This window comes from Scleropages formosus, chromosome 7, assembly GCF_900964775.1.
Source record: "Scleropages formosus chromosome 7, fSclFor1.1, whole genome shotgun sequence".
Taxonomy (NCBI): Eukaryota; Metazoa; Chordata; class Actinopteri; order Osteoglossiformes; family Osteoglossidae; genus Scleropages; species Scleropages formosus.
The window spans coordinates 2,917,325-2,939,820 of record NC_041812.1 but is presented as its reverse complement, the minus strand read 5'-3'; the positions used below and the strand labels follow the sequence as shown (position 1 = coordinate 2,939,820).

Here is a 22,496-nt window from a genome sequence, read left to right as displayed (position 1 = left end):
CTTGCTTAAAGGTGCTACAACTGGAGGTGAGATTTGAATCGGCAACCTTGGGGTCCAAAGGAAGCTGTTGTAACCATCACGCTACCAGTTGTCCCCCATAAATAGAAATGTCATTAGAACATAGTCCTTTACCATCTTTCACCATGTAAAAAATATCTGTTTCTTGTCATTTGCAACACATACTGTTGTTGATGTTTTCATGTTCAACTGGAGGAGTCGGGTAGCTGGGGTTAGGCTTAGATTCAAATATCTCAAATTGGCCTAAATATGTTTCCGGAAAATCCCGAAAAAAATTTCTAAATATCTTAAAAAAATTATCCAAATATCCTGTAAATTTTTTTTCCTCAAATGCCTAAATATCTGTATACATATCTGTATTATTTTAAAGATTGTGTTGTCTATGAAAGGATGAGACTGACAAGCGTGTAAAAACGGTTTTATTGCGTATTTGAAATTACTCGAATCTCAGAACTTTCATGCCTGATTCAGGTTCCAGTGGATTGGCAGAAAAGTTATTAAAGTGTCGAATCCAAAACAACAAAACGTGTACAGAGGCTGGCTATTGTTGGATTTATACACTAAGGATCAGCATTCGACCAATCATTACCGATGGCCCTTCATCAACTCTTTGTTTGGCTGAGATGTTTGGCTCGTTTTTCCTAAGTGCTGACAGAGAACGGCGATTCCCTTGAGTGTTGGTCGACAACTTTCTTTTTCTAGACGAATCACTTGATGCTGGAACTTTGAGACGATCTAAAAGGGACACCACTTTGTCTTCCCCTCACTGTTGTACTAGTACTGGAAGTTTGAGCTTTGGGGGTGTGCCTGTCAACGTGACCCGTATCTTCTACGTTGGATTGCACCAGGCATTGCGGGATGCATTATGAAATAGTAAAGCTGCTGGATGATTAGCTTGCCGGCTCAGTAAAACCGACGGAAATGAGAGAAACCCTCAAAGTAGACTCAAAACTATGCTTCATTTTTCTAAATATCCCAGGGTCTCAGTTTCTTTCTAAATATCTCGAAAAATTAATATCTCAAATTTGTAAATATCTCCAGAAATATTTAGATATTTGTATCTAAGCCTAGCCGGGGGCTTTATTCCAGCATGTACCTTGTAGTGAGGATCTGTGAAGTTAAACTGGACATGGTTAATACAAGTGACTAGGCTGTGTGTTTGTGTTTTGCTTCAGTCCTGCACCCCAGTTTGAACACAACCAACCCAATTTGGCCTAAAGTAAATAAAAAAAAAAAAAAAAAAAAAAAAAAGATCCAAAGAACTCTTACTGAGATGAGCTGACGTTTTAGCTCTTGATGTCTAGCTGAGAATTGTCATGTCTTTGTGCACCTCTGTAGTTTTTACTTTTTCGTTGTGTTGTACCCTGGTAGGTGCCTAGTTTGTATTTCATAACTTTCAGTTAATTGTTTTTATGAACATAGAAATACTTCACCTTTCATGCTTCCTCTCCCACAAGATGATCAAAACAGCAAGCAATTTCACATCCTGAGAAAGCCTGCTGTTATTATCAAAGTAAAGAATGGTTCTGATTTCTCGTTAGCTATGACGACAGTGGTCAAAAGCAATCGGCCCATACTTTCATGACCTCTTCAGAAACATGCAGCGGGGACCATGTGTTTCCTGTTGGCCACGTGTTTTCTATTCTGCTGGTTACCTGGGTTGTCTTATGCTAGATGGCTTAAGATGTGAGAAGTTGATAAGCAAATCTGTCAAGTTGGTTTTGATAATGAAATAAGTTAACATAGTATCTTGAATAATAATAGTCTTCCTTATAAATCTAATTCATTCCCGAAAGCCCCTTAGGTGAGTTCTCATAACTCAAAGATGCAGTTAGTTTCAATGGTAAAAGCTCCAAAACAGACACCTGCTTTTGCTAAAATACCTCCAAATCTCATTGAAGCGGACTCTGTTTTTACAGTAGTTAACATCAGTTGTCATAAAGGAGGGCAGTTTACCTTCGTTAATCACTCAGTAATACCGTGTCACACGTGTGTGTAATTACTCAGTAATACCGTGAAGGATACGTTATAATAAATTTAGAGAAAAAGAACATGTAATAAACTTTTTATAAAAACATGCGATTATGTGTAAATGCATAAAAACCACAGTATATACAGCATCAATGCCTCCCTGTGAATAAATCCCTGTGGGTAAATCAGCTAAATGCCAGTTAATAATCATTGTAATTGCTAAGTGAATGAATGTAATTGTTTCACGTCGCTCAGCAGTCTGGAAGCACAAAATCCAAACTCTGCCCCCGTAAACCTGAAGTAACGCCTTGCGAGTCGAAGTTGAGGTATTAAATGAAACTCCACGTGAAGTCAAATTCTCGGAACTCGAAGGGATGAGTATTGGGGGATGAGTAGCTCTTCAAGAAATCATGTCGACTGATTACTTTGAATGTAGTTTACTGGTGCATTAAGTGATAGATACAGGACAGGTCAGCCTAATCTAGTCTACGAAGGAAGCTGGAAATTAACATTTCTGTAGAAATTCCTAATGTTGGAGCGTTTTTTTTTTTTTTTTTTTTTTTTGGGGGGGGGGGGGGGGGGGGAATGTACTGTTAATTGGCAAGTTTTCCCTCCCTGCTAAAGCATCATTGAGCTTTTTGTCACCTGCGGGATTCGACTCCTTGCACCGTCCCGCTGAGCTCGATAGGATGGGCGAAGTCGTGCAGTCGCGCACAAAGCATCGCCAAGCACACGCTCAACACGTTACTCCCCACTTCCTCCGTGGAGTTCAAAAGGTTTCCACTGATGTCAACGGCGCCCTCATTCTTACTCCGTCATCCTTTTGTCCTACCGGCATGTGGATAATTCCACTTAGCAGAGGATAATTGCAGCGCTCAGGTCTTTGAATAGAGTCCACCACGAAGGACTGGGCGCTTTCTTCTGTATGCAAATGTGATTATATTGTTTGCCCAGCACTCTGGCAGTGGAGGCGGCGAAGCGCCGAATTGTTTTTGGGCTAGCGCAGGCATTCTTTCGCACAAAGTGCGCGAAAAGGTACACAAACAATACGCATGGTGGTTCATTTCAGCAGCGCACTGTTGGTGCCAGTTTGTAAAATTCTCACACTCCTCCCCACAGATCGACCTCCACTGTGCAGCTGAACAACTTTTCGGGCTCGGAGCAGCTGAAAATAGAGATATTTAGGGAGGGGGGAAAAAAATTTTGATGTGCTCATGATGGGTACAGTTTTTTTTTTAACTTTCTTTATTGAGAGCTCTGACACTGCAGAATGTTTACATTTGTCATGGTATTTATGGGACATCTAGACTCCTTAGTTGAGTTGAAATACTGCAGGATTTTCACCATTCTAAACTTGGAGGCGAACACATTCACCAGGTGGAGCAGATGAGAAAGGTGTTTCCTTTTTTTTCCTAGGAGTGAAGGTTCTTCTTTTTGACGTTAACAGCCTTCAGTGTGATTCCCTCCCTCCCCAAAAAAATGTCTCACTTTCTGTCATACTTAAAGCCCTTGGCACTCAAGTGACATTTGTGTCTTTTGAGGATGCACATGTCAGTTTAGAGACTTAGAAGGCATTTGATATGTTGTTCCTTAAAAATATATATATTTTTTTTTTTTTTTTTTTCTTTCTTTCTTTCCCCCCTCCCTCCTGTTAGGATATTTCCAGGTAACCTAAGCCGCTTTTGAAAGATGCGGTTTAACTTGATTAATTTGAAAAGTTCAGCAGTTACTGGTTGCCTCAAAATGAAATGGCACTCTTTCTAGAAAAATCTAAACTGGAAAGAAATTTCTCGAACATTGATAATACAACGCCATTTTTGTTTTTAATCATCTATCGCTTCTTCTTAAATTTCCGCTATTTTCTTTCAGTATATTTCTGTTAGGGAACTGACAGCATATTTGATTTGTATCAACAATCAAACTGTATGAAGGCATTATTTTTCTGTTTTCTTATTGAATAGCTTGCAATCTGTTGAAATGAAAATATTTTACACTGAAAATGATTCTCTAATGGGAAATGGTATGATGGAATTTTTACCCCTTTGGAAAAAGGGAGTCTGCTAAATGAATAAATGTACAAGCAAATAAATTTGTAGTAATCTCTATTTTTAGTTTTGGAATATAGTTAGACGACATACAGTTTAATGCTGACTGAAAAGTCAAGTTATTCAATAATCATATAAAGTCATGATTTACTTGGTTCTGAACTTAAATGTCTGGAAGTCTAGTTTTTAATTGTGCTATGAATAATACCTTTTATATTACTATTGAAGTTTAAATGGCACTAGAACTGTCATTATTTTGGAATTGTAATTGCCATGGATATTATTTTTAGGTTAATCTCTACTAAAATCAAACTCTTCATTAAAGGTTCATAAGTGGGGGAAAAAAACAAAGAAATTCATGCAAGAATCGGGGGAAAAATAAGCATCTAATTGTCCATAATTTGGTGGCTTCACATCCTCACTTATTGTTGAGGCCACCTTTAGATGGCAGGGGGCCCACATGGGGCAGGAGACCCAAAGGAAGGTCTGAGGATGATGCTCGGAGAAGAACTGACTTTGTCCTGGTGCGTTTCACAGATAACGGAACATTTATAAAAGAATTTCGATTGGGCAGAAAATCAAAAAAACTGTTTGTTTCCGTGTTCTGGATTGAAATACCAAACACATTAGAAGTCTAGAATTTGGTCATAATGTTGGATTAAGATTTAATTTTTGTTACAACACAGTGGTTCATGTGATAGGTATCGTTTGCAGACGGAGCATCTTGATTTGATTTTACTTTATTGGTAGTAGAGTAACGACCTTAACCATCAGCTCTTTGAAATTGCAGCAGTTTGCAAGCTGGAATAAAGAAGTTTCCATGGACTAAAACATTGCAGACTGTCGCGACTCGCTTAGGAATCTCGTGTTTCTAGAGGCGTGCGCTTCCACATGGGTAGGAGCGTGTAACGCAAGTTGCAGCAGTGTCTAGCTTGGCTGGATTCCTTCGTTTTTACATGGAACCCACTGAATGTTAACGTCGTAACTCCTGTTCCCCCCCAGCTTCCCCATAGGAAGAGTCTCACACTGTTTACTGTGTTTCTTTGGCGGTGGGGAAAGGATTCCGCCGTGCAGCCTCCCATTGTCACACACTTTGTGCGTGTCGCTCCTGGATCACAAGGTTACAAGTGGAGGCAACTGCTTCACAGTATGCTGCTTCTAAATAGTTTTCTTTAGGTTCCGTGGTTATTCTGGAAAAAATGTGCAATAAATATTTAGTTTCATGTGAAAAATGTACTTGTGGGATGTTTATTTATTTATTTGAAAACATTCCCAGGTCTGATAGGAATCAAATTCCACGTAAGAAAAGGTACGGCACTTTGAGCGAGCTCTTCCGAGTAGTTGGGGGGAGCTTTAAGGTGCTTTGAAGTACGCTTCTCCTCCTTTCCGAGTCGAGCATACCACACAATACCCAGTTCGTTCTGAATTATTTATGTGTTTGGTGGTTCTCTTTACTTGCGTAGGTAGTTGGGGAGAAATACTGTCCTGAGTTGGAAGTGTGCCTTCAGCAGTTTCTCGGCTTCTTCCAGAGAAGTCGTCCTTTGCTGACATTTGGGTGGATAGTTTACTGCCTCCACAAGGCCGCAGGGAGTGGACACAACTCACGATGATACAGCTGTCAAAGTCACTTTGGGGCTTCCTTCCCCTAGCTTATTGCTCGAACCGGAGTCTACGTTCTACCGTTTGCATCTGAGGATATGCTGGTTATGCTGAATTAGCACTGACCTGAAGCATCCAGCAGCCTTGTCCTCACTCGGGGGGGTTCAGGCACAGTGACCAGGGATGCTGTCACCACCTTGTCAAAATTCACTGCAAAATATTCACATCCAAGATGTAAAATAGTGTAATAATGTGAAACGAAGGTGACAGGATTGCTCTCCATGGGCATTGGGGGAAAGGGGTGGTGAACAGCCTTCGCCAGGACCAGGAAGACTGTCTTTTGCCGTAGTGACATAATTACACCGGAGACTCGCACATTAACGCTCGCGCTGTCCCTGCCAATGTGGGGGTCCTCGCGATGCTGCTGTGCACCCCTGTGGGCTCAGTCCTTGTGAACGGATGATGGATGTCATTCCTGCGCAGGTCTCGGAAGGAAAAATAGGCTGTGGGCACCAGGCCGAGCTTCCATTGAAGGGCTTTCGTACCTGTGTGTGTGTGTGTGTGTGTGTGTTTTTCTTGAAGACGACTTGTGATGACCACATCGGTGCGGTAAACCATCACTTTTGATCTTTACCTTAATAAACAGGTAAAAATGTGTTGATGACTAGCTGGCAATAATTAGCACCAGCTCATCCTACAAATTAATATTAATTTTAAAAAAAAAAAAAAAGTATGAATACTTAGCTGGTTGGAAACTTGACGCAGTCCATCATGAGCTAATCTTACACTGAGATGTACACACACTGGGCAGTTTTGAGTCACCTGTTCACTTGAAACACCTCTTTAATTCCTAGGAATGAATAAAAATACCTGGAGCAGGTAAGACCTGGTTTCCGTGCGCATGGGACCCTGTTTAGAGCACGTTTTAAACAACGGTGAGAACGTTGCTCCACCATTGATTCCTCATCGCTTCATTGGGCTCATAAGTGCACATTGAAGACAACAGCCAACCCACACACTTATTGTCTTTCTTTCTTTTTTCTGTCTCAATTCATCTGCTACATGACTTCATGTGGTGTTGCGTGTGTTGTTGTGCCAGATGAGTAACTCGGGCGATTGAGCGCAACTGCTGACGCAAATGCGGCCGAGTTCAACCATCTGATTTGAGTTCTGTTTTTTCAGCTGAAATGGAAGTTTTTTCTTCTGCAACAATTGCCCAGGGTAATTAAACCATTTTCCTTATAAATACATTTAGAAATTGTACGCAAAAAGGATTTACTGACTCAGATGTCATCCGGAGTCCAGATGAACACGACTGCTGTAGCTCAGAGTGGCTCAGGGATGAAAAGCTTTGAATGGTACCCAAGTGTCCACAAGCTCAAAACCCTGTAGTTGACGACATTTTTGTGTTAAACCAACACAAAATTTTACTTTGAACCACTAAGGCTGTATTTAAGCACCGGTGGAAAGTCCCTCAACTGACGATGTTAACACTGTCGTTGGTTTACTTCATCAAAAGTGACAATTTTTGCCTATTCATAGAGGTGGATTTTTGCACCGGCACAATCTGTGCTTCATTCCATCCTCAAGGGTTCAGCCGCAGGGCTCCTTCTGTGACTGTGGCCTCAGCCTTCGCTTTACACATCACTCTGCTTTACCACAGTGCTGCCTGCTGCCCTTTACGCCATTCGGTAGATGGTGGGACAGCTGGTAGTGTGGCGGATAGAGCTGCTGTCTTTGAATCCACAGGTTGCTACTTGGAATCCCACATACTGCTGCAATACCTTTGAGTGAGATTTTTACCCTAAATTGCTCCAGTAAAATTACCCAGCTGTGTAAATGGATAAATAATTGTAAATAGATTACTTTGGAGAAAAGCATCAGATAAATGAATAAAAGTGCGGTGGCAGAGTGAGTAGGCTGCTGTCTCACAGTGCCTCGGTGGTGCGAGAGGACATGGGTTCGACCCCCGCTCAGCCTGTATGGAGTTTGCATGTTCTCCCCATGTTTGCATGGGTTTCCTCTGGGTGCTCTGGTTTCCTCCCACAGTCCAAAGACATGCTGTTCAGGTTCCCCCATAGTGTGTGTGTGTGTGTGTGTGTGTGTGTTCCACTGATGTATGGATGAGTGACCCAGTATAAGTAGTGTATCTAGCAGTGCAAGTCACCACGGTGAATAGTGTGTGTGGGCTGATAACACTACATAGAGTTCATTGGAAGTCACGTTGGAGAAAAATGTGTGCTAAATAAATGTAAGTTTAAGTTGAAGCTTAATGCCATAATTCCTGGAAGGGAAAATTGCTCGAGTTCCAATTTATTCAAATCAGAAGGTACGTTATAAAAAAAGTCTGAAAACTGTTTTGTGGAGCCTCCTGTGTGAAATCGTATCTGATTTAGGAGCATCCGGCTTTCCAGGAGTCTGCGCCTTCCAGGTCTTTCCATTCACGTTCTCCAGCAAAACGTGGTGCTTTCAAAACTGAGGGTTCTGTCAGCGGCAGCGTGGCGGTTCATCCGTGTTGATGCATCACGTTAGAAGGCAGACATCGTTTACAGTATATTGACAGTCCTTCAGTTGCCTGCGTTGCCTCTTAGCATCTCTTAGCATATGAGTAACAGAGCGACCGACCCAGATATTAAGAGGAAAAGGCACGGCTGCAGCTTCCTTACTTTAATATGCAAATACTATAATCCCAGAGATGGAGGAGTCTCTTCTGGGTTTTTTTATATTTAGATGATCCGTTTAGATGATGAACACGCTGTACACTTTTTGATAAACTGTGGTATTTAGCGACACGGTACAAAGGCACATTCTTGGGAAGACTTCGCATCCCGACAGGAATTTGTAGGCATTGTAGGCATTGACCTTTAGCGTTCGGGTTTAGGGTGAAACGTAGGCCTTAAATTCAAAAGTGTGAGATGATCCATGTAACTGCAGAGAGTAATGACACTCGTATGGAGGAGCTCCCAGAAGGATGTCTGCTGGCTACAGGGGGGGGGGGGGGCTATTTTCTTGGATGGGGTCTTTGGGGTTCGAATGGTGTTGAGTTGGGTGCAGATTCACATTGAATAAAAGTGGGCAGGAACATCTGAAGGGCTGCAGCTTCTTCTTGTTCTTATTTATTCTAGGTCCGTCTTGCAGGAGAAATCAACAAGTGATCACAGTGCTGCCCCTGTTACTGTCTCTTTGAATAACCTGTCACAGCTACATTCTGCTTGGTGAACAGGTTCTCTGTGTGTGTGTGTGTGTGTGTTTTGAAAGAACGGGATCCTTTCATTTCCCACTTTTCTTCAGTGCGCAACTCAACAAGCGCAGCTTTCCGGTTTCTTGTCCTACTTTCACCTGTCGTTTGTCACCACTGTTCTGCTGCCCCCCTTTACAGAGCAGACTTGGACTCACCTCTCCAGCGAACCAGGTCCATTTTTGAAGCCTGAAGGATTTTTTTTGTCAGCGTGCATTGGCTCTGGACCCTGGTGGATTTGCGCACATTTGCCAGACTTGGAGTTTGAACCCGACCGCTCGTGGCCCTGTCTGGGCACGGGGCATTTCGATATGGCCCTGGGATGGCGAAATAGTCTCGTTGTTGGTCCACCTCCTGTCGGAGCAAAGACCTCCCTGGCAAACACTTCCTTTGGAAAACTGTCGTTTTTACATTTATTCATTTAGCTGACGGTTTTCTCCCAAACAACTTGGTGTTTTACCTATTGCCTACCAGCTGAGTAATTTTACTGGAGCTATTTATGGTAAGTACCTTGCTCAGGGCTTCTACACCTGGAGGTGGGGATTGAACCTGCAACCTTTGCATTCAAAGGCAGTAACTCTAACCACTCAACTACCAGCTGTCCTCTATATTTTAATGAGACACCGTATTCTGATGAATGAAACTGTTTTAAAGCATTCATTGACATTTAATTCACTAATGTCTTGGCAGTAGTATTTTTTTTGTAAGGACAGCATGGTGGCACAGCAAGAAGCACTGGTGCCCTGCGGCTCCCGGCCTGTGGCTGTGTGTTTACACACGACTTCCAATCCGCCTCAGCCTATGCGGGTTTCCTCCCACAGTCCAAAGACGTGTGCGTTTCAGGTGAACTGGTGATTCTGGATAGCGTGTTCTGTGTGCGTGGCAGCGAGTGCATGTGATTTCTACCCCCTCCACCTAGAGTGCTCCCTGCCTCGTACCCTGTGGTGATTGATCCCAGTTGGATGAATAGTTTTTCGAAGACATTAAGAATCAGCTTGGAGTATAGTGGTTTCGGGTGCAGCTTTTGGACCCAAAGGTCACAGGTTCAAATCCCACCTCCAGCTGTAGTACCCTTATGCAAGGTACAAATAGGTAAATAATTAAGTAGACTGACACTGTAATTCCCTTTGGAGAAAAGTGTGAGATAAATGTAAGAATACACACCACACACACAGACGGTGTCTGAAACCGCTTGACCCAAGAGGGGTTGAAGCAAGCCAGCACCTAACCCGGCAACACAGGGCACAAGGCTGGAGATGGGACTTCGGTCGGGACTCAGTCCACCGCAAGGCACCCCAAGCGGGATTTAAACCCCAGACCCGCCAATGTAAGAATGATTAATGAAAAATAATCGGGTTGATCGTTGAACTGGAAACGTGAGCTACTATGGTGAATTTTGCTATGCGTTTTTGTCGTATTTAATGGCAGTGGTACTTTTGTGGTAAGAGCCCTTTACTGTTGGGGTCACTGCAGTAACAGAAGGTGTATCTGCGCACTTCTCTACCCTCCGTTCGACCCACAGTCCAGGTTGACGGTAACGGGGACCGTGGACCCCGGCTTGCTCTACATTGGCCGCTCTCGTCGCCCCCCTGCCTGGCCGTCTCTCCCATTCGCTCTCCTCGCTCGTCGGTGCCGTGGGAGCTGGCAGACACTTTGGGCGCGTGAATCACCAGGATTTGAACTGCACAATCAAACAGACGTCTCCGGCGGTGACACTCAAGGAGAAAAGGGAGGGCAGACAGGCTTCCTCTGTTCAGCTCCAAGACGGAGCGACTGTGTTAGGTGAGATAGGGCAGCCCGCTTTGGCAGGATGACATCATCCCGGCCTTGTCTCAGGGTGCAAGCGCACGCTCGCGTGAATATTAACAGCGTTTTTTAACAGAATGGGAGGGGTAGAGTTTTCACACGGTAACATGAACACAAAGGGGAAAAATGAATTGCAGAAAGGTCCCATTGATGCAATGATTTATCTAGGCTGATGTGTGACACTCTCTCTCTCCCTCTCTCTCTCTCTTTCTCTCCCTCTCTCTCCTCTCCCCCCCCCCCATTTTCCCTACAGAAAGAGATCCAGGCCATGAGTCAGTGCCATCACCCCAACATCGTTTCCTACTACACTTCGTTTGTGGTGAAAGATGAACTGTGGCTGGTGATGAAGTTACTTAGCGGCGGTAAGTGAAAGAACGAGCTGCTGTGACATCACTCTCACTGTTTCCAGCCCTCCTTCCCTCTGTCCCAGAATGGCCCTCTTTGCCTTGGTTACCACGTTTTGTTTCCCAATTCCATTTTGGGTCACCACAGCGATGCAGCCGGTAGAGCTGATGCCGCACAGCTACGGGTTCCCCCCCAAAGTCCAAAGATGTATTTCTGGTGAACTGGTGATGCTAAAGTACCCCTAATGTGTATATGAGTGAGTGACTGCATGCAATTGGCTCATGAAGAAATGGAGCACCCTGCCTCACACCCTGTGTTTCTGGGAAAGGCACTGGATCATGGTGACCCTGCTCCGGACAAGCTCTTAACGATGGGCGAATGGATAGACGTGTTATCAAAAATAACATTTTGCATCTTCTTTCGAAACGTTGAGCTCCCAGCGTGCAGGAATTTAGCGTCTGCATTCTGCCGTCGGCCTCCATCCATCTGCTTTCGCCCGAGCGGCCGACCCGTAACGAGTCATTAGCGCCACTTTGCAGAATCAAACAAGAGTGTGTGCTGGGAATGGAGAGCGACTTGCCCGCGTGGAGCGCCAGGCTGTCGGACGACTATGTGGGCTTCATCTGTGCAGATAATGACACTGCAGATGTAATACCAGCCTAAGAAGGCTAGCGCTCAAAGTAAGAGGTGATGAGAGGACAGGACTCCGACACTTTGTATTACTGATCAGGGGGTGTCGACTCGATTAATTCCTTTCACTTCCTACAGCAATATTTCAATTTTTTCCCTCCCCAAGCAACCTAGTTTCTTCAATTTTTTTTTTTTTTTTTTTTCCTCCTCATAAGTAAGTAAATGCTGATAAATAGTGTGTTTTTGGCTGCCGCCCAGCTGAGCCCGTTGCTTTAAGGCTTTCTGCTCCTCAGGAGGGAGGCTCTCCAGGCCGTGAGGGTAATCGGGCACGGCATGTACGCGTCTTCCTCTGCGAGCTGTGTGCTGCTCCCCCCCTTACTCCCCACCTACTCCCTTCCCCTAGAGGCCGGGCTGCTTCCGCTGCCACATGTCCGAGCGACAGCAGATACCAAGGTCATGGATGCGAAGCCTGGCAGCGGCTTGGCAGCCAGATTCAGGCCCCCTGCCTGGGGATTGCTGCCAAGAAGCAGTCCCATCCCCTCTGCACGCCCACCCCCCTCCCACGCCTTCTGGGTCTCTGATCAAGGCTCCCGATCTCTTTTTATTTCGACTCGCAATGAAATGCCGTCCTCGGCGGAGGAGAGCAGCGGGGATGGATTTGATTTGAGGAGCGCTTTATTGCCTAAAGTAAGAAAGAGGAGACACAGACGAGTCCCAGGTGACTGCGTTGATGCCTGATGGGATCTCGGTCTCTGCATGGGGGTGGGGGGTGGTGACGGCCCGCAATCACCGCAGCTCTCTGGTGTCTGCATTATGGAGTCTCTTACTGGAGAAGAATGTGACGCGCAAGTCTGCCACTTCGGACGTTGCTTTGCAAAGGTGGTAAAGCTCGATAGCATTTTGAACAAATAACGGTATACAAATATGGCCAGCTGTACACATCAAGCCTCGAACAATTATTAATCAGTAAATGATCAAGTAGTAGATCCGATTATAATCATTAATTAAAACCAAGATGAGTGGTATTTTTGTCAATTGATCAAGAATCTTGGTGTGACTAACATTCAGATCACATTTGTCACACACAACTTATGTATTGTGGGGGGGGGGGGGGGAGTGTAAAAAGCATGTTATGGTTATGTAGAAGTGAAAATCACAATCCTTTTGGATTCATGGAGTAAGAAAATTACTCTTAATCCTCATCTTCAGCACTCATCTGGGGTATGACCTTCCCGTTTCGAGCGCCGTCCCTTACCGTCTTTGTCGCTTTACTCTTACTCTCAAGGCTACAGTGGTGAACCTTGGCTATCTGTTCTATATTTTAAAGTGTTTCCTCCGCTTTCCTGACAAACACAACGCTCTTAATGATTACATTTTGTCTGGCTACTGGCGCCTTTTTCAAGGTCAGTTCTGTTTCTTAAGCCATTTTTCACCTCTGTAAACCGCTGGATAATTAATGAGACTGTAAAGGTCACAAAGCTTGATAAAGTACAGCAGGCGTGTATCAGTGTGGATTTCAACCTTCTCAGCTGGTGGCCTTCAGCTGTCAAGGGTGCCATTCAGTTCCAGCATAGCATATGAAATATAGAGCAGAGCACAGATCCAACTGGAATATTGTTATCTTTAGTAGCAGCTGCTTTGCTGATACTTTTACCCAAAGTGACCTGTGGTATTTGACAGATTAAACAGTTTTTTGTCCTCTAACAACTGAGCAGTTACCTTGTTTCAGGATAATATAGCAGTACACAATAGTGAGACTCAGGATGCTCACCTTCAGTGTACAAATCCATATCCTTCATTGCTACTGCCCCGATCAGCAAAAAAGAATTTTTAAAAAAAAAAAAAAGCTGTAGGTGAGGGTCGTACCTGTAATTACTACACTACCAGCTGCCCTGTTTGCCTTTCATTTACCCTAAATGGCTCCAGTAAAATTATCCAGCTGTTTAAATGGGTAAATAATTGTAAGTAGATTGTAAGTCACTTTGGGGGGGGGGGTGGAGTCTGAAAAAATGAATCAGTGTAAATGTAGTAATTTTCTTGTTGGATGCCTGCTTTACTCTTTGTTTGGGTCTAAAAAGAAATCTGTATTGTATATTGATGTTTATCACCTGAGCAGTAGTAGTCTTCTAGCTGGGCTGAAATCCATCACTCATGTTATTGCTCACGAGCAGCACAGGGACAGACGCAGCGGTCTTCGCTTGATCCCGAATGTCCCAGCATGGATCTGGGCAAATCCAGCATTGTCAAATACCGCCGATCCTTTCCGCTGCGGCTCTCGCATCACGTCGCACCTCCCGTAAACAAGATGGATATCCACGAATTCTGTCCTGCATCATCAGGCAGGTGCGGCAGCCCACGTGTCGTGTACGACGGCCCTTATTCTTCGATTGACAAGACCCCCTCGCCTTCCGCTCTGCTCTGAGTCATTCATGGCGTCTGACTGACTGACTCATTGCTATTCCTCATCGCGTGTCTCAAATCTGAACAGCATCTGTCACTTAGCAGTCCCTCGAACGCCAATATGGAAACGAGTGTCCTTTGCAGAAGAGATTTTTCAGGTCTTGTCGCATTCTGGAGAACGCGTCTGGAGCCCGTCAGGTGCTCCTCTCTTATGCAATTGTATTTTTAAGAATTCAAGGGCTTCATGCATTGCTGACTCTAAAGGGCATAATTAAATGTTCTCTTTAACTATGGAGTAAGGTTTGCATTTAGTTATCAGCATTTGACAGAGGGCTTGTTAGGAAGAGGAAGGGGGTAGCTGTGCTTTGGAGATGTCCAGTCTCTGGCACTGCTAATCCTCCCTGCTTCTGCTGTCATCCTTGCCAAAGCTCCATCTCATCCAGCTGCTGCACACCTGCACTGTAAGGACGTGTCCGCATCAAGTGACCTTGAACACTCAGCCAAGTTCTGTTTGACACTGGCAATGTCCACCGAGCAGCCTCGCTCTCCACATGTTATTCCTCCTCCTTCCTTCTCATTATCGTCCTCATCGGTGTCCTAATGGCGCACAAGCCCACTTGTCTTGCTAGCTTCACTCCTCCCGGCATTTCTTAATCCGTGGCTCGACTGCTGCCGGAATCCAATTTGCCGTGCAGTCGGCGTCGCACCGTGTTTATCTGGCTCCGTGCGATATGCCGGCGTTTAGGCACAAATGCGGTTTGCTCGGTTTATGCTGCTCTGTCATTGAGATTTCTGCTGCTTGGCCTAAGGGAGTCGGAGCGGGTCAGTCTCCGTGACACGGCAGCGCGGGTGGCCGGCTCCCGTCACGGTTGGCCTGCCGCACCCCGGAGATGCCCTGCGCGACAGACAGAGGCACGTTGGGAGAAGTCCCCTACGGCAGTGACCTGTGTTATTAAACCACTGAAGGGTTTAGTCTCCATGAGCTCCTGTGGATAAATATCTCATGTCTCCCCTCTGGTTCTCCAGCCATCGGCACAGGGGGGAAAAAAAAAACGAGATGGGCAGCCTTTTAGCCGTTAGAACAGAAGGACCTTCATCAGTGGCAGTTCCACTTCTGAAGTGGTTGGGTCACTGTGTGTCCACATTTGGGCAGCAAGATCTTTGTCATGGAGCTCACGTGCGACTCCAGGTGGTGTAGGTTGTAGCCAGTTGGGTGACCCTCCCGGAAATGACCAGAAACAGTTTCCTCCCTGTTCTGTAAATTTTACACTGTAAAATAGGGAGTGCTTCCCACATTCTTGGCTTGTTTTTGTATCTGAGCCTGGTTCAAGCCCATTCTGCCTATGTTCTCCTCGTGTTCATGTGGGTTTCCTCCCGCAGTCCATGCTCAGAAGGAGGCAACATTCAACCGCTTGCGTATCGATAGTTCATTGCAATGAAAACCATGTGAATGGTCTCCTAAAGTCAATCACGAGAAAGCGAGGATATGATAAATCATCCTGGTATGACTTGACATTTGGACACACATTAACTGAAGCTCAGAGTTGAAAGAGCATGTTCTTCCTCCACAAATAATTTGTCCATCTCCTTTCTATCGCAGGCTCTGTGCTGGACATAATCAAGCACATCATATCAAGGGGTGAACACAAGACGGGCGTTCTGGATGAGGCCAGCATAGCCACCATCCTGAAGGAGGTGCTGGAAGGGCTGGAGTACCTCCATAAAAATGGCCAGATCCACAGGTAAGGTTCTGGGGCAACAGCTGAGACTGGAACACAGTCTTATGTTTCATACCGCTTCATGTTCCCATGCTTGGTTTTGGTTAGTTCACATTTTTATTCTTAGCTATTATGTCCTTTGGGTTTTATTTTTGTTTGTATCATCATCATTATGTAATGTAACAAAAATTGCATTATGTTGATTTTGTTTTTTGTTCTTTTTAAGTTTTCCATTCAGTTTTGTTACATTAGTCGTACTTTTGGTGTCACTTTTTAGAAAAATATTCCACATTCTAGACATTAGTAAATCTTGGCAAATTTTGGTACTGGGTTCCAAGCACCGAATATTCCGGTGCCTTCTAGGATATGATGCTTTCTATAATGTTTTGCTACTCTCTAGAATCTTGAAACAGCTATAAAGTACCAAACTAAAACTGACACTAGAAGAATTAGTGTTATTTTTTCAGTCAGTCAACTTTAACTAATCATAATCAATGCAAGAATCGTAAATTTTGTTACGTTTATTTTTTCCCCAATTACAAGTACAGTTAACTCGGGCTGTAGGTACTTAAGATCTTTGGGAACTTTATCACATATTCTATGAATTCATGCAGCTTTCAGATGTTTCTTTACTTTATATCCTTTGCTGTGACCTTGATCCCTGTGTAGCCAGCAGAGCTTGACCCTGGTGATGTGGCAGAGATGACTGACCTGGGGATGAGCACCGCTTATAGATTTAGCAAGGGTCCTTGCTCTGATCTTCTTCTGAACATACCGATTCAGAAGGGTACGCTGCCAGACAGATGCCTCTTACACGGTGACTTGCATGGCTGACGAGGAGATTAAAAACCGTTCTCGGGCGCGGAACTTTAAAGGTTTAAGCTTGAAAATTTCTGCGAGCCGAACGGGTCCTTTGTAAGGTAAAGTTGTGAAGTCAGGTAGGTGAGTCAGCTGTTCTCATCTTAAAAGGCTGCATTCTGCAGAGACCAGCAGTCAGCAAGTGAAAGAGGCACTCTTACATTTCTTTGAACACATTTGTTTTTTCCTTCTCCTTCACATGTAGTAAAGCCAGTACAAAATGCTATTTCGGAAGGACGTCCTCAACGTTTGGCACAAGCAGTTATGAAGACATATGCTGTAACAAATATCGTGCTCTGCTCAGTCTTTTGTGCGGGCATTGTCAACACTGTACGACAAAAAATGATATATGATGAGTTTCCAGTAGACTTATCTTTCCATTTTTGTAAACCGGTTTGTCTTACTGTCTCCCTGGAAGCTGAAATGAAATCCATTATCCAGTGGGATGCATGTGGTCTTATTTTTGATGTCTGGCTGCACGAGTGCACCGCAGCAATAGGGAACGTCAGCTTGTCAGTCAGTGTTACACGTTCAAAGTGTGGTACGAACAGGGTAGAGCGGCGCCGATGCAGCAAGGAGGGTCAGTAGGCGCAGAAGGGAGTGACGACCATCAGAAGCACAGCGGGGGCTGGGAGTGTGGAGGAGTCAGACACAGCCGTCGTGCACCACGGGGTCCGAATGAGTCACATGGCGCTCGAAAGCCCGCAGCACGAGACAAGGCGTCCGGCGCGCTCGGCCGGAGATGAGATGTGCAAAACGTGCGTCACGAAAGATCCCGACTGAGCAAAGTCTTCACTCCATTGTCATATTTAAACGTGGGGAGACTTCATAAAAGCTGCCCTTTGGATGCAAAGGAACATTTGCAAGCTCTCCTCTTGGATGGTTCCTGACAAAGGCCTGCGCACATTTTCCTTGGAAATGATTTATGAACAAATAAACGATGCACTTTTGTCACAAAGACACAGAGTAATGATTTCGACACAAAGCTGACCGCTCAATTCGTTTTTAACTCCAGCAAAACAGCAGCCTGTCACACGAGGAAATCGGGACATTTTTGATACTGAGCTTGGCGATACTGATGCCATGGAAGAATCTTAAATGTGGGGGGAAAACTCTATTAGAAACATTTCATGAGAGTTTTCATTCACGAATAGCAGACAATGACAACTGCCTTATTGACAAATGTTGATTATTACGCAGTAATGACCACTTTTTATTGCTGCTATGCTGTCATCACAAGTGAATCAAAGGAAAGGGGAAGTGGAAGCGATGCTTCTCAGCCTGGTTGAGAGGTGGAGAAAGAAGTGTGAAGTCTGAATGGCTGGAGGAGGTCCGTCTTGTTCTAATGACGGTGGAGAGGTAGGGCGTACTCTCTTTACCCAGCCATGCTTCAGAGCCCTTTAGTGAGGGACGGAAAGCTCACTCTTATCAAGAATTCATGGGAGTCGTTAGCCTTGATTTGTGAGCCGAGCAGACGCTTCCCCCCATTTCCTTGCTCTTCATAGCCTCCGACTGCCTCGGCAACGTTTAATATGGTAAAGAGCAGAGCGCCGAGCAACGCGAGACAAGCGAAGCCTTGTACAGCTTTATCGCTAAAAGTCAATACCTTAATCATGTAAAATTCTTCTCGCCGCACGCTGACTTTTTTCAGCTTAAAACCCAAGAAATAGCTGACTTCGGTAATGAGTTTTATGCAGATTTCGTCTGCATAGTAATGGCCTGACAAGGGAAGGAATTTCGGCTGAGAAGTTGAAGTTTATGGCAGTGCCATCACCCCACCGTTGAAGAAAACAAGATCATGTGACGGGGGGGCGCGGGTTGCGTAATGTGTTTGTGAACTCCTTGGGTAAGCCATGTCATATGAGCAGGAGTTGAGAGATGGTTCACGTGGCATGTGACCCACCGCAGCAAAATATAATAGGACCCTCTGGATCCTTGGCCATGAGACTGGGGAAGGAGGTGGCCTGCTTCCAGGCTGCCCTCAGGTGTGTCCCCTTCCCAGCTCAGAAGACTCGGATGGTTGGAAGGCAAAGTTTTTAAGACTGCAGTTGTTGGAGTTGGCGAGTTGGGAAGCACTTAATACATCTTTGATTTGGTTTTGTCTCTTACAAGCAGCACTCATCACTGTTGATGCGTGTGTATTTCCCTTGATGGAACCCCCAGGCATGTTCTTAGGCCTCGATCAGCTCGTCTTCTGGAAGCATCCCTCTACGTGTCGCAGGACTGTTAAATTCTGTTTGTGGAGGGACATATTCCCGCAGGCTTTTTAGCTGCTCTTGTTCCCCCCCGACAACTTGTACACCATCCAATGTGTTCAGTCAAGGCGAGTCATAGAATTAGAGCATTTTGGTTACACATTCTTACTGTAGTTTACTTTTTAGTGGGGTGGTCATTTGTAGACAGGAAGCTCGTTGTGAAGCACAGACAAACTATTGTGATAATTGCTTAGTCCATTCATACGATAAGTCAAAAGTGAGTACACCTGGTCAGTGCTTTCACGGGACAAGCTGGACAGAGGAGTCAAAGCAAAGCCACCCACAAGTGTCTTATGTCCCTGGGACTGGCTGCAGAGGAGCTGAGAAGATGTGTCCGTTCATTTCCTGCTCACAGAACCGGGTTTCCAGCAGGTGGGCTCATACTTTTCCCTGCTGCTTTAGGTTTAAATCCAAAAATGGATTGAACTCTGGCTTGTTCATGCTATCAGTTTGTCATTTTTAAATGTCAATGTTTTTCTCTGCCTCCTTTGGTAACCTCAGGGCATGTTGATAAGGGCGGTAAATGGGGAACTGCTACACCCTTTTTGGTATCCTCCCTACGCTGGCTTCCAGGCGTTGGCAGTAAGACCGTCGCTTTCCGTGATCTTCGGGAACGTGCCCTTCTCTCCTGGACCTCTTACCGAGGTTGATCGTGGTGCAGGATGCCAGTTCTGACTTAATCGCCATCCACAAGCAGAGGGAGAGGACTGTGGAAGGACTGCTGTCACTGGCTTGTGTTACATTGCTTAATTTGTACTTGGGACCAAAAGAGAGAATCATGTCATGCTTTGGTTGGACGTAACCATAACCTTCAGTGTCTTGTAATGGTTCCAAGGTCTCCTTTCTCAAAGGCTCAATTACAGGTTTGCAGACCACAACAGTTGTTTCCCTTCCGTTAGGAGAACATGAGAAGCCTGTCTGCCTGATACGCTGCTGAGATGGGGATGCCGATGACTTGGAATCATCGTGTTCTTGTTTTGTCAGTGTTTTCTTGTCTCCTACCGCATGGTCCATGAGGTTCTCAGAGCTTGGGAAATCTCATACGGCATACTCCGTTTCCTACCTCTGCGTTCCTGATCCTGTTTAATATTTCAATTGAATATGCCTTGTGTTTTGTTATTGCCTGTATTTGTATGAATTTTAACAGCAAGAAAACAATTACTGCCTCTACATACTAATTTTTGTGGAACAAATGCAGGGAGCTGACAGCTAAAAGTAAAATCCCACCATTAGGGAAGCAATAGACTGTGGCTCAGTGGGTTTTGTTAATGTAATTGTTTTTAATGCAGCGGACTGCATGTGGTAATGATGTTTTGGGCCAACACATAATGACTCTCAGCATGTTAAGAGGCATTTAAAGTGAAAACTAATAGTTTCTAAGACTCTTATTTATTGGTGTTACTATGTCAGTACATTTTACCTTTTGTGTTATTTTTTATCATTTTTAGTTGATCACATTACAGCTGGTTCAGTGAGTGTGTGTGCCATTGTCCTGCGATGGTGTCCTATTCAGGGTGTACTCTGCCTCATGCCCCGTGCTTTCTAGGATAGGCTCCGGACCACCACGGCCCTGGTTGGGTCCAGTGGTTAATTGTCGATGGGTGTTGTGTATTGGAGGAGTCGGAGTAGGTGGACAGGTGCAGTGGTAGGGCCCTCATTGAACTAATGATATGCACTTGGGTGGCACACCTCTGGAGCACCCCCCCACATGACTTCACTGTGTTATATAGGCTGTGATGGTATGGCTGTTTTTGAAATCATCCGTTTTCTTGCATCCACCACCATGACAAGTCAGTTAGTACAGCAGGTAAAAATTTCCCTTCTTGCAGCACGGTGGTGCAGCAGGTAGTGCTGGTGCCTGAGCTGTGATATTAGGTGTAGGTTTGAGTGCTGCTTGAGGTGTGTAGAGATCGTTCTCCTTGAGTTGGAATCCAAAGATGCGTGGAAGAAGGCAGTAGTAAACCACTTCCATGCCCTGCTTTACCGTGAAAACGACACAAGTGGTCGTCGTGAATCCAGTTTGACTTGATGGGGTTACGTGGCGTCGTTCACCTTTATTTTTCCTCACACCTGCCGGGAGTATGGAAAGCCAGGAGCAAGTGAAAGGAGACAAATGTGTTCTTGTCGACTGTGAGAAAAGCGGCGTTACCCTCGGCGAAAGCAGCCTCAGTCCTCATCCTCCGTTCCTCGCTCTCTGATGTCGAAAGAAGGTTGAGGGTGTCGGACGAGCTCGGGCACGGTCCGCGTTCAAGAAGGCAAACGTACCTACACGCTCTAGAGGTGCTCCTTCCTGTCCCGTTTGTGAGGAGGAGGTTCTAAGCTGGCGGGGTAACCTTGAGCGCGAACGCGGTGCGAATACCCTCCCTGTCGTATCCCATCTCCATCTTCAGGCAGGCGGTTAGATAACACACATTACATCAGGGCTATATTTGTGTGTGGATGTGTGCACCAATCCATGCGAAGCCTGGTGCGGGTCCAACCCACCCCAGCTCAGCTGAGTGCTGTTTTAATTATTCACTCACTTTGCACACTTGTTTATCCAACACCACTTGGAGTGCCTGTGTATTGCAGATGGGCTGCGTGTGTGTGTCCGTCCGTGTCCGTTCTTTCAACTGGTTATAGAAGAATTCTTTTTTTTCTACCTGAAAGTGGTGGCATCCCAGTGAAGATTGAAGCCCTCATGGGGGGTAGCTGGTAGCATAGTGGTTAGAGTGGTCAGAGCTGCTGCCTTCGGACCCAAATGTTGCAGGTTCAAATCCCACCTCTAGCTGTAGTACTTTTGAGCAAGGTACTTACTCTAAATTGCTCCAGTGAAAGTACTCAGCTGTATAAATGGGTAAGTAATACAGTAGTAGGCAGTTTAAGAATTCATCTTGCTTTGGAGAAGAGCATCGGAAAGTGAATAAATCGCTGAAACACTGAGGATGAGTTCTCAAGATGACTGATCATTTTGTCTGCATTGACTACATTTATTTGTTCAGCACATGCTTTCTCCAAAGCAGCTTATAATTACTCATTTATACAACAGGTTAATTTTAGTAGAGTAATTTTAAGGCAGGTTCACTACAGGTGAAGGTTGAATTCGAACCTCCAACCTTTGGGTCCGAAGGAGACATCTTTCACCATTACAATACCAGCTGTCTGGCTACAGATCATATATTCTGCTTTTAGGATCCTTTTTCCTCTTTGCACCAGTCTATAGGACCTCCTATATATGACAGCTGATATTATATTCAAGTCAATGGCTTTTGTGACTTTGTTTAATTTATGCATATTTATTATGTTGACTTTGACTGTGGCTCCTCCCGGTGGATGGGCGCAGTAGTAACTCAGCTGAACTTTTTTTTTTTTTTCTTTCATGTGGTGCAGACATCACATTCACAGAGAAAGGCATAGTTATTTGAATTTTGTGAACTTAAGCATTTTTCTGGATCAAAATAAAAATATATCAAAGTCAGATGCTTCTCCAAAGTGCTGAGAAAGTGGTTGCAGACGATCTATTGAAAGACATTAATCACACGGAGCCACGGACCCCTGCGGACTCTTAATCGTCATGTCGCCCGTGTCTGCAACTTAATCTGCATCGGGACGCTCTTGAAGTTTGCATGTAGAA

The 22,496-nt window shown here is 44.9% G+C and overlaps 1 protein-coding gene across 1 annotated transcript in view; it reads left to right on the top strand.

The window, feature by feature from the left end:
- The window catches only part of LOC108927988 (serine/threonine-protein kinase OSR1-like), a 68,246-nt gene that overhangs the window by 22,612 nt on the left and 23,138 nt on the right, over positions 1 to 22,496 (top strand). The window contains exons 3-4 of the mRNA XM_029253587.1: positions 10,931 to 11,039; positions 15,653 to 15,794. Of these exons, the coding sequence (XP_029109420.1) occupies positions 10,931 to 11,039; positions 15,653 to 15,794 (251 nt within the window). The remainder of the gene's footprint in view (positions 1 to 10,930; positions 11,040 to 15,652; positions 15,795 to 22,496) is intronic.